The sequence below is a fragment of the Mirounga angustirostris genome, unplaced genomic scaffold, assembly GCF_029215605.1.
Source record: "Mirounga angustirostris isolate CCGP_5_RB_7025 unplaced genomic scaffold, mMirAng1.0.hap1 SCAF_13, whole genome shotgun sequence".
NCBI classification, from domain to species: Eukaryota; Metazoa; Chordata; class Mammalia; order Carnivora; family Phocidae; genus Mirounga; species Mirounga angustirostris.
Window position 1 is genome coordinate 11,862,048 of NW_026991721.1, and position 14,034 is coordinate 11,876,081.

At 40.0% G+C, this 14,034-nt stretch overlaps 2 protein-coding genes across 6 annotated transcripts in view; one reads left to right on the forward strand and one right to left on the reverse strand.

Annotated features, from left to right (window-relative positions):
• ZFP91 (ZFP91 zinc finger protein, atypical E3 ubiquitin ligase) overlaps positions 1-11,834 on the reverse strand; it is a 45,978-nt gene extending 34,144 nt beyond the window's left edge. For 2 of the 4 annotated variants that reach the window (XM_064576380.1, XM_045893603.3), the window contains exons 1-2: positions 11,356-11,834; positions 6,399-6,427 (exon numbers count right to left, since the gene is read on the reverse strand). In XM_064576380.1, the coding sequence (XP_064432450.1) occupies positions 6,399-6,427; positions 11,356-11,705 (379 nt within the window). In that variant the 5' untranslated portion in view covers positions 11,706-11,834. The remainder of the gene's footprint in view (positions 1-6,398; positions 6,428-11,355) is intronic. The other 2 variants (XM_045893602.3, XM_045893601.3) reach the window with 2 other exon arrangements.
• Positions 11,835-11,848: 14 nt separating this feature from the next.
• The window catches only part of LPXN (leupaxin), a 44,662-nt gene continuing 42,476 nt past the window's right edge, over positions 11,849-14,034 (forward strand). Inside the window, exon 1 of one of the 2 annotated variants that reach the window (XM_064576382.1) lies at positions 11,849-12,707. The gene's annotated coding sequence lies outside the window, so the exon portion shown is untranslated. Of the gene's footprint in view, positions 12,708-12,856; positions 12,997-14,034 lie in introns of those variants that run through there. The other variant, XM_045893604.3, reaches the window with a different exon arrangement.

A 14,034-nucleotide genomic window follows, 5' to 3' on the forward strand; every position in this document is an offset into this window, starting at 1 on the left:
CATGGGGCCTGAACCCACAACACTGAGATCAAGACCTGAGCTAAGATCGAGTCAGACGCTTAACCAACAGAGCCACCCAGGTGCCCCAGTCCTTTGTATTTCTGTGGTGGTTTTTATTTCTCCTCTTTCATTTCTGATTTTGAGTCCTCACGCTCTATTTTTTTAAATGAGTCTGGCTAAAGATTTACCAATTTTGTTGATTTATTTTTATTTTTTATTATTTTTATTTATTTATTTTAGAGACAGCATGTGTGCACGCATGCGTGAGCAGGGGAAGGGGCAGAAGGAGAAAAAGAATCTCAAGTAGACATCCCGCTGAGTGCAGAGCCGGAAGCCCAATGCAGGGCTCAATCTCACAACTCTGAGATCATGACCTGAGCCGAAATCATGAGTCAGACGCTTAGCCAACTAAGCCACCCAGATGCCCCTAATTCTGTTGATTTTTCAAAGAACCAGCTCCTGGTTTCATTGATGTGTTGTAATTTTTTTCGGTTTCTATTTTGTCTATTTCTACTCTACTCTTTATTATTTCCTTCCTACTACTGGGTTTGGGTTTTGCTTGTTCTTTTTCTAACTCCTTTAGGTTTAAGGTTAGGTTGTTTATTTGAGATTTATATAATACAGGCCTGTATTGCTATAAACTTCCTAGAAGAAGAGAATCTTAAGGATGAGTTTTCTGAATTGGTTCTGGGATTTCTGGAATTGTTTCTTTGATTAGATTTAAAGGTACTAATAACTCTATTTTCAGTGGTAAAGAGAACACTGAAAGTCTGTGGCATGATATGGTAACAGAAATAGGTAAAAAATCACCAACGCATACGCCTGATCAAATACTTAAATAAGAAACACGGTTCTAGTTAAGATGTATTTGATACCTTAGAATATTTTAAGCTAATGAACATGAAACTGGCTAACTGCTTCTAACTGCACTGGATGAAGTTGAGAAACATAGGCATGTGCTTAGGGATTCAAATGCCTAGCTCAAGCATCACATAAATGACCTGAAAGTTTCTACGCCTGCCCTGAAAGAAATCCCTACCTCCTACAGCTGCACAGCTGAGATTGCTGGAAACCAAACCAAAGTCTCACCAAGGCCAACCTCCGGTATAGGCACTGCTGAGTGCCATCTGCTAGCTGCAGAGACCAGCAGTAAGTCCCTGATATGGTACCATTCCCCAGGATCATCAGCCAGCTACCTAATGGCAGGTTCATTAAAATGGACCACTTCCGGGTGCCTGGGTGGCTCAGTTGGTTAAGCGACTGCCTTCGGCTCAGGTCATGATCCTGGAGTCCCGGGATCGAGTCCCACGTCAGGCTCCCTGCTCAGCAGGGAGTCTGCTTCTCTCTCTGACCCTCCCCCCTCTCATGCTCTCTGTCTCTCATTCTCTCTCAAATAAATAAATAAAATCTTTAAAAAAAAAAAATGGACCACTTCCATTATGGAAGTGAAAATGTTTTGATCTTAGTTGAATCAACACTTTGGATATGGATTTGCCTTCCCTGCCTACAGTGCTTCTGTAAAAAGTCCATTTGTGGACTTATAGAATGCCTTATCCCAGTCATGGTTTTCCACACAGCGTGTCTTCTGAACAAGGAACTCACTTCTCAGCAAATGAAATGCAGCAATGGACCCAGGTTCATGGAATTCACTGGTCTTACCATGTACCCCACCATCCTAAAGTAGCTGGCTTGACAGAATAGTGGAATGACAATAACAAACATTGGTGAGGTTGTGGAGAAACAGAAATCCTCATCTATCACTAGGGAACATAAATGTCACAGCCACTATGGAAAACTCTTCGCCAGTCTCTTTAACATACATTTACCATATACGATCTAGAAATTTCACTCGCAGATACCTACCCGTATATACCCAAAAGAAATAAAAACGTCCATCCACACAAAAGCTTGCCCATGAATATTCACACTATCATTATTCATGATAGCTAAAAAGTGGATTAACTGATAAATGGATAAATCAAATGGAGTATTTCCATACAAAGAAATACCACACAAAGGAATGAAAATATTGACATGTGCCACAACATGAATTAATCTCAAAATTATGCAAAGTGAAAGAAGCCAGACACAAAAACAAAAAACACATATTCTATGGACAAGTCCATTTATAAAATGCCCAGAGAAGGAAAACCTATATGGATAGAATTAGACTTGAAATGGGTGTATTTTATGACATGTAAGTTATGTCTCAATAAAATCATATTAATAATATATGCATCACAGCACTAGTCATAAAAGCCAGTAACTAAAAGCTACCCAAATATCAATCAACAGTAAAATGAATAAATCATACTTTCACAATGGAATACTATGCAACAATGAAAATGAACAATCTCTAACAAACACAACCTAGAGAAACCTCACATAAGGGTGAGCAAAGAAGTCCTACCCAAGAGTACATACTCTGTTATTCAATTTATATAGAATCCAAAAAATGGCAAAACAGATCTGTGCCGTTCAAAGTCAGAATGGTGGTTATACTTGGGGGTAGTTGATCTGGTTCTATTTCTTGAGCTGGGTGATGATTACATAACTGAGCTTGCCTTGTGAATATTCACAGCTGTACGTTTATGCTAAGTGTACTTTTGCATATGTATTGTATATCTGAAAAGACTTTCAAAAAGACCACCTGTAATCCTAGAGAAAAAACCTGAGAATTATCAAGTGTCCTTTAATCAGGTAAGGGTTAAACAAATTATAGAATATACCCCATCCATAACAAGAGTAACTAAAAATAGTAAAACGATTTTGAATGAAAGGTGAGACCCAGAGTTTAATACAAATTTTCAAGCACCCAGTGCTCCAAGATATGTTTTCCACAAATTCTAATTTTATGAACCATCCATTAAAAGGGGGGGGGCTATCTTATAATCAATTAAGTTAGGTAGTTACTGCGTATTTTGGTACTCATATTGCCTTTTTTTTTTTTTTAAAGATTTTATTTGTCAGAGATAGAGAGCAAGCATGCACAAGCAGGGGGAGTGGCAGGCAGAGGCAGAGGGAGAAGCAGGCTTCCCGCTGAGCAAGGAGTCCTATGTGGGACTCGATCCCAGGACTCTGGGATCATGACCTGAGCCAAAGGTAGACACTTAACTGACTGAGCCACCCAGGCGTCCCAGTATTTATATTGCTTATTACTCACAATCAAAATCTCTTAAGAGGTCCTGCAACAAATAAACCAGCACACTGATGACTCCAGCACCTACATTTGACTCTAATTATTCCATGAAACACATGACACTCACTTTAGTAAACATTAAGATATTATAGTCTCCCTTTTTTAATAAGGCTTTATTTTGCACAGTTTTAGTTGGAGTTTTGAAAGTGAAAGAAAATTAGTGGATAAAGTAACACTAGAATTACTAATAAACTACACTGAAACAAACTGGCTATACTTCATTACTGTAATAGTATTAGTTGAAAACAGAGAACAGAACGAAAACATAAAGCCAAGTTAAAAAGGACCCTGCCAGGGATGCCTGGGTGGCTCAGTTGTTAAGCGGCTGCCTTCGACTCAGGTCATGATCCCAGGGTCCTGGGATTGAGCCCCACATCGGGTTCCCTGCTCTGCGGGAAGCCTGCTTCTCCCTTTCCCACTCCCCCTGCTTGTGTTCGCTCTCTCGCTGTGTCTCTGTCAAATGAATAAATAAAATCTCAAAAAAAAAAAAAGGACCCTGCCAGGCTCCATCCCTCAAAATTTCTGCTAACACTCTTGGAAGCTCTGCTGTGATGATGATAATCCTCTGGCAGTGGTAAACTAAGCTTTCATGTTTCAAGTTTTCCCCTTTTTGCTTCTTCTGTGTGGGATGCTCTTCATCTGGCTATCTATTTGCATATTCAGGTCTCAGCTCAAATGTCACCTTCTCAAAAGAGGTCTTCCCTTGACATCTTAACTTCATCAAACACTGTATCACATTTTAATCAAGTGTTTCATTGAACTGATTTGATTATCAGCACAATCTAGTATCTAGAATGGTGCTGGACACATAGTGGGATGCTCAACAATTACTTGTTTAGTGAATTAATAAACACTATCTTTGCAAATTTCCACTTGTTTTTATATATACCCATCAGGATTAAATAAATATAGCAGGAACAGGGACCACTATTACTTCAGTGTGACGAATGAACATGGCGCTTTGCAACTTAGTAATTTTAAAACAACAGCAAGTTGCTTTTTGTGTGTGTACAAAATTATTTGTTCAAACATGTCAAAGGTTCTTATTTTTGACTGAAGGAAAATATATTTCAAGTCGTTTGGAGTAAATAAGAACAATCCTGAAAACAAAACAAACAATCCTGAAAACATCTTGTCAATATTCATGAAACAGAGAGCTAGTCGTACCTCTAGAAAATATCAAAACCTGTTCAAAGTTTTGAAAAAACCTCAACCTCTGAAACAAGTACAAGTTACTTCAGTTAAAATTCAGCAGACTGAACATGAAAACTCCTGAGTAACAGAACAACTTTCTGAGAAGTGACAAGAAAAAGGAAAAGAATTGAGGTGAATTCTAAATATTACAGAGCACAGAGAAAAGTGACCATCACAGCCTTCATTTCTTTATTTCCTGATCTAGCTGTTAAAATATATGTAAGAATCAGTTCTTATGTACCTATTTACTACTCAAAGTTGAACAGCTACCGTAATAGATAAACCAAAAGAGATGAAGATAGGCGTTGGAGAGTATTTTTTCAAAATTTTACAAACAGCTACCTTTTACTGCGTGTTCATTGGATTCCAGGTACTGAATTTGCAATAAAAGGCAGAACTTGAATTCAAACCCTGAGCTCTAACTCTAGATCGAGCATTTAACGAGTGAATTAGAGTGGGATTGATTTTGAAACTGAGGTTACCCAGAATGCAGTTGTAATCTCGCCACAGCTGCACAACTACCTAACAAGCCAACTTTTCTGGTTTAAGACATCTACACAAAGAGCAATTAATTTATCTCCAACAGGGATTCAAAATTTCCACCACATCCTCCAAGTTCTCCTCAAGGCAACCCAAGTAATACATACTCTTTAGACACGTGAAATACTTTTTAGCTTATAAAGGCAGGTTGGGGGTTTTGTCTTTTGTTTTAATAAAAACTGCTCTGGTAACTTGATTGCCACCTGTCTCTACATTTTCATCACATCATAACATTTCAAAATGATCTCTGAATAAGGAGCACAAGACCTTCCATCCTTGGCAGACATACCCTATTTTTCAAGCAACAGCAGCAACAAAACCGAAAATCTGCTAGACAAGTTAGTCATGCAAAGTTTTCTACACAAAAAATTTGCCTAGAACAAATACTTCTGCCTGGTAAACTATGAAATACTAGCCTCAGATTCTAAAATTCAGAGAAAAAAGAAAACTGATCACTGATAGCTAATTATTTACAATGCAGCCACCAATTCAAGTTACTGGTTCCTAACCACAGTATCATTCTCCTAAGTAGCGTAAAATCCAGGTTTCAAACTTGCCTTATACATATTATATGTATTTTACATATTCTCAAAGCATTCTTTGTGATGGGAAAAATCTTAATTTTTTATATATAAACACATGCACATATATAATAAATTGGCCAACCCTCAGTTATTAAGTAGATTTCTGTCAGACATAATAAATTAAATATGCTTAGGAGTATATCTATTCAAGTTTTAAAAAGCGTGCTGCATATTAGAATTTAGCATCAAGAAATGTAGCCAATAACTAGAAAATACAGCATTTTTTATACAAATATATTTTATATGAATAATGAATGAGCAACTGGTCCAGCATATTAGAGGCAATTTTAATAACCCAATCTGCAAAGCCGGAATGAAATCTTTTTAAAGAAGTGTTTAAAAAGAAAAAGGTGGACATTAGCTTTCCTTCGTAATCCTGATAAGCAGAAGACCACCTTTAATACATATATTTGTTTTGGTAACACTCTTTAAAGAGAAACAACCAAATGATCCCATTTAATTATTCACCAGGCTGAAATCTTAGAACATTTTTCTTTCCGCATTCTCCAAACTGCATTTATAATTTGAGCCTCTACCAGTACCAAGATTTTGTCTACACTTTACTCTGTATTGTGTATCATTCCTCTCCTTGTTACTTTACTAAAAACGCAAATAGCTAAAAACACATTGTAATAAATTAACGTTAAATAATCTGATTTCCCATCATTAGGTTTCCAGATAATGCCAAAATGTTTCACCAGCCCAAACCTATTAGCCAAACAGGTTCTAACTACGCCAATTATTTTCTTTTTTACTAAATGAAGGTCACTTTTAAATGGGAATGATTTGAATTATCAGGCTGAAGCTTATTCTATTTCCTATCATATAATAAAGTAATCAGTGTTAACATACATGACAGATTAAGAATGACCAAGTCTTACCTTTGTCAGTTGTCACTTTGTCTACACATCTGAAAGAAATGAGAACCAAATATTAAATAAACAATCTTGCGTACTTTCCTAAAACACAGATATTTATCTCTTTCAGGTTCATCTTCAGAGTGATGCAGAAAGCCTCTAGAGTAGTGTGGTCAATAGAACTTTCCGCAGTGATGAAAATATTCTATATCTGCTGTCCAATATGATAGTCATGTGTTGCTACTGAGTGCTTGAAATAGCTTGTTTGTAATTTAGGAAGTGAATTTTTAATTTTAATTAATGTAAATTTAAATAGATACCATGCAGCTATCATATCTGACAGCATACAACTAAAGTATCATTCAAAAAGTTTTTAACTGTAAAAAAAAAATTAATACAAAGAAAATATTACTGATTTTGTTATATTAAGTGGTTATATAAGAAAATGTCCTTGTTTTACCAAATGCAGTAACTAGGGGTGAAATAATGTTTGAGATTTCCTCTAAAATACTTCAGCAAAAAATAAATAAATAAATAAAAATAAATTTAAAAAAATAAAGAGGCACAGGGAGATAAAGGTAATAAGCATGACAAAATCTTGATAACTGCTAAATCTAGTGGTAAATACTGGGCATTTCACTGTACTATTTTTTGTACTCTGTGTATACTTGACAATTTTCATAATAAAAATTTAATGAACCTAACAGAAAACCCCAAATTATTATTTGGTATACCCAAGTCAAAATCTATTTCTATAAAGGCAACAGACTGGACCTCAGAAATTAATATAACTTGTACTTTACAAATTAGCAACAGTGAAGAGTCTAATGTGTTATAAACTGTTAAAAAATGTTGTCATGTTTTTAATTTGGTAACATTTCTTTCATTCCTAACTGTTAAGCACAGTGTAACAAACCTCTAAGCTGGAGCCATTACCCAACTTCAAAAGTCCACCGGTCTTGGATCTTTACTATAAAGATGTTACATGGTATCTCTGAGCTAGTCCAAAGTTTTTTTGTTTTTGTTTTTTGTTTTTTTGAAAGTAAACCTGATGTAAGTGAGGACTGTTATGTCACAAAGAATATCCAAACAGAGAAACAATGTAATACAAATTCTGTTCTCTTTAGAAAGAATAGCTGTCATTTTCTCATCCCACTTTTTAAAAAGCTGGGTATTACTTTATTTTAAATTATACCATCAATGTCCCAATTAATAATTAACACAAGACAAGTCTAAAGAGAAATACAGATGTAATACCTAAATTTTGAAACATTACACAATAAACTTCCCTCCAAAAACCTTTTGGAATGGGAAGATGTTTCTATTACCATACTGATTGCCCTGGGAGGAAAACTCAGAATTTTAAACTTCTACAACTGTAACTTTCTTCAAAGAGCCACAAAAGCTGTTTCAATTCAGAATATTACTGCCTTTTCATTCTCACTATCCAGGACATTCACCTTTTCCTTACAAAAGGATATAGCAAGAACGTGTCACCTGAAGCTTTATTACTATTTTACCTTAAGAAAAAAATTAAGCAAAAATGAGTTCCATATCCCAGAAAATAGTGCAATATTTGTTTCTTTCATTTGGAACCCAGCTGAACCTATAGGAGTATCTCTACGAATATGCAGTTTTAGCCAATAGGGTTACTCAATAGCTAAATTAAAGTTTAAAAAAGTATTTATTGAAGTTTTTTATGAAATGCATTGGATATGAAATGCAGAGGACTTATTATCATGGTAGAATGAAAAGAAGCCTTTTTGCAATTTAAACTAGTCTTAAACAATTAGTTTCCATATTAATAGAAAGCATGGGTGTTTTAACTTTCTGAATCAGAAAAAAACTGGTACTATATACATTTAAAATTAGACATGTATATAAACATCTATATTTAAAATACAAGAATCTGAACTCTGGAGTTTATGGACCAAAATGCAGCAAATGATGAGCCTAATTCTTAAGTAGTACTGAGAGATATAACCTTTCTTCAAATTTGGTTTCTTTCCTTATAATTGGCTTTAAGTTTTATTTTAAAATGATTTTAGCATTTAACTTTATGCCTTTCTCTTGAGCAAATTGCACTAAAAAATTATTTCTTTTCACAAGGATTTCCTGCTCTTTTCATTAACTTCTGAATGTTTCAATGCAAATGAAAATGTTATAAACATAAATGTGTATAAAAACTGTAACCTAATTATCATTTATACACATTTATGCTTGTAACAAATCATAAATTACCAGTTATAGATAAAGACACAGATTTAAAGAGCTTAAGTGACTTGCCTGGGGTCACTTACTGAGTAGTAGAAAGCTGAGACCAGAAACTTTGACTATACAGTCCAATGCTTTTTCCACTGCACTACTTTGCCTTCTAGCAGAAAGAGGTTTCAATCAATCCAAATCTCTGTATTTATTGACCCTTTAAACTACTGTACATTTTGCTGTCTCTTCACTCAAGAGAAACAAATGTAGGTGAAACAGCTATTACTGAGAATTTATAGGAGGAAATGGTGGGATATGGTAAAAGAACCTGAATAGAACAAGTAATTAAGAGATAAATCTCTTACTTCCTTTTTAAAAAGGGTCACATGTTGTTAGGAATATAGAGAAGGTCAGAAGGTACTTGACCAGGATTCAATAAACTGATACCCAAAATCTCATGAAATGTCTTAAAGTATTAAATTTCTTACTTAGTTTTAAAGTTTATCACTCTGAAAATCTGTAAACCATGTGTACATTTGACAAACCTCCACTAATCAATGCATCTTCCCCTCATACTGCAAGGTCCTTGAAGACTAGGGCCAGGTCTCATTTACCTTTATAAAACCTATTACTGTGCTGATGACAGCACAGTACCAGGCCCAGTTACCGCTCAATCATGATTTCCAGGGCATGCAGTAAATTAAAAATGTGTAACAAATAAATTATCCCTGAAAATTTATTTTAACAATCTGATCAAAACTGTGTAACTTAAAATACATAATAAAGAGACAGTTCTGAGGCTAAGAAAAGGCAAAGGAACACTACTACCTTTCATGACATTGGATGTGAGAGGGAGGGACACTAAGAATTAAGACTATATTTCTCTCCCCACAGGGAACAACATGGAGAAAAAATTGAAGGGATTTAATTAAGTCATCTTCATCCAAGTTCAACTGTTTTAACATTTATACTGTAGAAATAAAAAAACTCGTAAGTACTTTTTTGCCAAGAGTTAATGAAAAAAACAAAACAAAACATGAAGTGGAAAAAACTACTGCACTAGGTGTCGTTATCTTAAGATATCATTTCTGTAAGTAGAACTGGTAGAACAGTGGGAGGGAAACGTGGTAAGGAAATCTAGGTATATTTAACTCTCAAATGGGTAGGTGAGGATGGAAGGGCATTTAAAAAATATATTAAGTTATTAACCTTCCCAGGTATGGCAACAGAAATAAATTTTAAAAAATTCCAATTCTGCAGAGTTTACATGAAAATCACTACACACCACTTGTACCTCTATCATTCCATTACCACTCAAAACAGTAATTTTTAGCAAATATTGTATGTACTATGTACCAGGCTTGGTTAAGTTCTTCACATGCTATACTTCTCATTAATTCATCTCATAAGGATTAACATTATTTCCTACAGATGATAAAACTAAGGCATATGCAGTTTAACAAATTTGTTCAAGGAATTTAATCCAAGTAAGGGTAATGACAGCTCTTTTCAAATTGGTGAGATGAAATAGAGAATCTTAAAATTTCTGTGACTGTGAAGTTCATCTATAGCAATTAGAATCCTAATTGCAGCCAAGTGATTTGTAAGTACAGATCTCTGTTGTCCACAGCCCTGCAGTCACACAATAAATTCTCTAAATTATATTAACTTCAGTAACACTCAAAAATCTGAAGCACATCTAATACCGCAATATACCTCTGAATTTTCTGAGACGCTTCTAAGGCAAGCAAGTCAGACTTATTCCTAACTGTGAACGGGTGTGTTTGAAGTTTTAAACGTGGTAAGAGCCAAATCTTGCCATAATCTCTACGCGAGGGGACCCTTAAAACTGCGATTCCCCCAATCCAACTTCTCCTTTTATCAATTTTTTTCACTCGAAAGTCAAAAGACACAAACGATGTTTTCAGTAACGAATTCGATGACTCACATGATTAACTTCTACAATTTACAAACACACGCACTTCGGTATTTTCAACATAGGAACATTTTAATACTAACAACTTAAAATATGTACGTTCCTAGTCCCTCCATTATCTCTAGGTAATAAAGTAATTCCTTTCAGAGCAGCCTAAGTTTCAAGAACGAAGTTCCTACATTAAAACATAAGCACAAGCAGACAAGCAAAAACTAAAAAAACAAAGAAACACCAAAAAAATACCCAGCTAATTTTGTTGTATGAAAGACTACACTTAAAACTGGCAGAGCTGCGTTTTACCCTACTAAGTACCAGATTCCTAAAGCAGGTGAAACGTGATGTGAACATTTAGCAGAGCGGAAAAAGCTTTACGAAGCTACTAGTACAACTAGCCCTTGGGCTAATTAATGGGGGGGGGGGGAGACACACACTTTTGAAGGCTAAGATTGTGCTGTGGATTTCCCAATGGGGATGTCATGTAATACTGGAGAGCCGCCGTACGAGGGGAAGGGACAGGCTGACAAAGGGAGTGCAGGTGCCAGAGTGCGGGCGAAGCCTGCGGCGGCAGGGAAGAATAAGGTCCCAAGGAGCAAAAGAGGTGCATCCCACAAAGGACGACTGCAGGGAGAGGGGAAGCGGCCCCACAGACCGAGGACACGGGGGAGGGCCAAAGAGCAGCGACAAGACAGCGAGCAGGGGAGCGGCGTGACATCTGGCGTGCGAGCCGGCAGGGGGCAGAGCAGGCAGGATGTCACGTGGAGTGGGCGCTACGGGAGCCGAGAGGGTTGCGTGCGGACAGAGGGGGGTCTTTCCCACCGCCTGAAAGACTGCGTTACTCACAGGAGTCGCGGACTCTTCTTGCCCTGAGCTGGAGACGGGGGCTTCGCGGCCTGGGACTGCTGCCCTGGGGCGTCGGGAGGCCTGGCGCTGGGGCTGCTCCTCCGCCGGCGGGGATACTCGGCCTTCCTCCGGCGAGACACAGCGGCGGCGGCGGCGGCCGCAGCGGCCCGGCCCCGGTCCCGACCTCCCCTCAGCACGCGGCTGCTAGTGGTCCCCGCAGGCGCCGCCGCCGCCGCCGCCTCAGGGGGCTGTTGTTGGGGCTCCTCTGGAGCCGCCTTGGCCGCCGCCGCCTCGCCCCCTTCCTGGTCCTGCTGCTCCGGGGGTCTCGGCTCTTCCGTCTCCCCCGGCATCGGGGCTCGTCCGTCCCCCACCCCCTCGTCCCAGGCGGCGGAGGCGGAGGCGGCGGCGGCCGCGGCGCTGCTCCCCCCGCCCCCTTCGCCTCCCGGAGCGTCCGGCTCAATCTCACTCTGCGCTCCTCTTTCCCCCCCTCCCCTCTGCCCGGCTCCGAGGGCACCCCCCCCGCCCCCTGCCACTCAAGGCCCGCGACGGCTGGCGGCGCGCGCGCGCCCGCCACAGACGTTCAGCGGACCAATCAGAGGGGAGGGACGGCTTCTTCGCCCTGCCCGTCGTGGTCTCTCACGCAGCGACGTCCTGGATTCCCTCCCCCACCCCTTACTTCAACCAATCAGGAAACGGCTCTAAGGGAGCGCGCGAGGTTTCCTTCCCCGCGCACCCGTTCTCACCGTTAAACGGCTGCGTCTCGCGACAATCCTAAAGTGACCTTCCTCCACCCCCCACCCCCCGCGCCACGAGCTCAATGCGCGCTAGGAGCAGTGGGAGGAGCAGGTCCCGCGAGGAGATTGGTGGGAGGAAAACGCACCTTTTTCCCCGCCTCGCGCGCACCCTGGACTGGCTGCGCGCGCACCTGCCTCCCTAAGGAGCCGCTAATGCCACAGGGCTCTTTCTATCCTTCTTCCTTAAGCCGCGGAAGTAGCCTTGGCGTTCTTCTGCCTCCACCCCGATCCCACTTTCCTGTCTGTGGCCTTTCTGTCCCCAGCGCCGCCAGGTCTTGCGGGAAGAAGGGGGAAATTTTTTGAGTTGTCGCTTCTCCTTTAAGAAAAAAAACCCCGTCGACTGCCGGATGAAAGTCTCTGAAAAAATGGCGGCGGTAGAACAGAGGCGGGGTCGTGAGGGCAAGGAGGGCCCTCCTCTTGGCGCACGCGCAGGGTTAACTTGTCAAAAGGCATCTTGGGAGATGAAGTCCTAAATAGCCTAAGCTTTAGGAAAAAAAGATGAGAAACCAGAGGCAGAGAGGATGCTGGGAGGTTTTTGACTGATGCACGACGGGAAAGGTAGTTTACTCTTTCTGCGGTCAGCGTTTGCTCTTTCAGGGAGGTAGTATTTCCGGGTTAGGCCGCGACGCCCGCACAGATCTCAGCGGAAATGGCGAGCTAGTTGCTGGTCGGGATAGCTTGGGGTGGTTTTCCTGACTTTTTAAGTTGGTGTTGGCGAAACATTTTTTGGGTGGCCACGTTAGTAGCCCTTAGTTTGGCTTGGTTACTTCGCACCTCCTAGCATTCATGCCTGCAGTATTCGCCTCGTCATCCTGTGTGTGACTCAGTAACCTGTGATCTCCCGGAGGTCAGGGACTGAATCTGGATCCGTCGGGTGTTCGGGGCGTAGCACAATTCTCACCACTCATTTGGTTCTTAATAAAAGTCTGGAAAGAATTGTAGAGTTGCTATCCTACTAGATATTTTCGGTGCCAAGGAGCTGGCGTCGGCTGCTTAACTTGGCTGTGGTCCCTGGGCTGCAGGGAAGGGGGAAGGGTTGTTAGTGTGATTCTGTGACCTACTCACAGAAACCGAAGGCCTCCTTCGTGCTCCCTGCCTCGAAGCCACTTGGCTTTTGTGGTTTTGAATGTTTCTGCTGCACAGGAAGCACAGTCAGAATAGCAGCTTTATCAAAAACTACTTTTCTGCCCACTAGCGCGTGCAACTAAATTACTCTAATGCGTCAAATGGGAGTTTCCATTTGTTTTCCAAGTTGCATTCAGTGACAGCAGTGGGCCTCCAGCATTCCTTCCTTTCTTCCTTTCATGTACTATAATCAAGGAGAAATTTGAAAGAACGGTTCTTACCCCTGGAAAATAAAGCTCCTGGGGTTAACCCCCCGTGTGTCCCCACCCTCCCCTCCCCCCCCCCCCAGAAAGCGGATGGAAACAAGATCTAGGGATCCAGTTATAAATTTCACATTAATCATTCATTTAACCTACAGAGAGAGTCTAATATTTGCAAGCCAAATGCTGAAGTGCATTTTTCCTCTCGGTGTTTTGGCTCAGTTACCACCATAGATTAGGCAAATGTTTTATATTCGCTATCAAATGTTCTGCACTTTCATAGGACTAGTGGCATTTCAGTTGTAAAAACTATGGATTAGTGTGGATGGGAATTTTTTCAAACCCATTTGGACTTTTGGAACAGACTTTTGGAACAGCACTGACATCCAATGGCTGCTCAAAGTAATGCAGAGTGGGAATCTCCTTTTTATTAAAGAAAAAAAAAAGCTTAGCATCACAATGGAATGGGAGAATGAATGATTCCTTTACATCACCCTAAAAAAAGACCACGTATTGCAGAGGAAAGATCACAGGGATTGAAACTAAATCTGGATTATAGT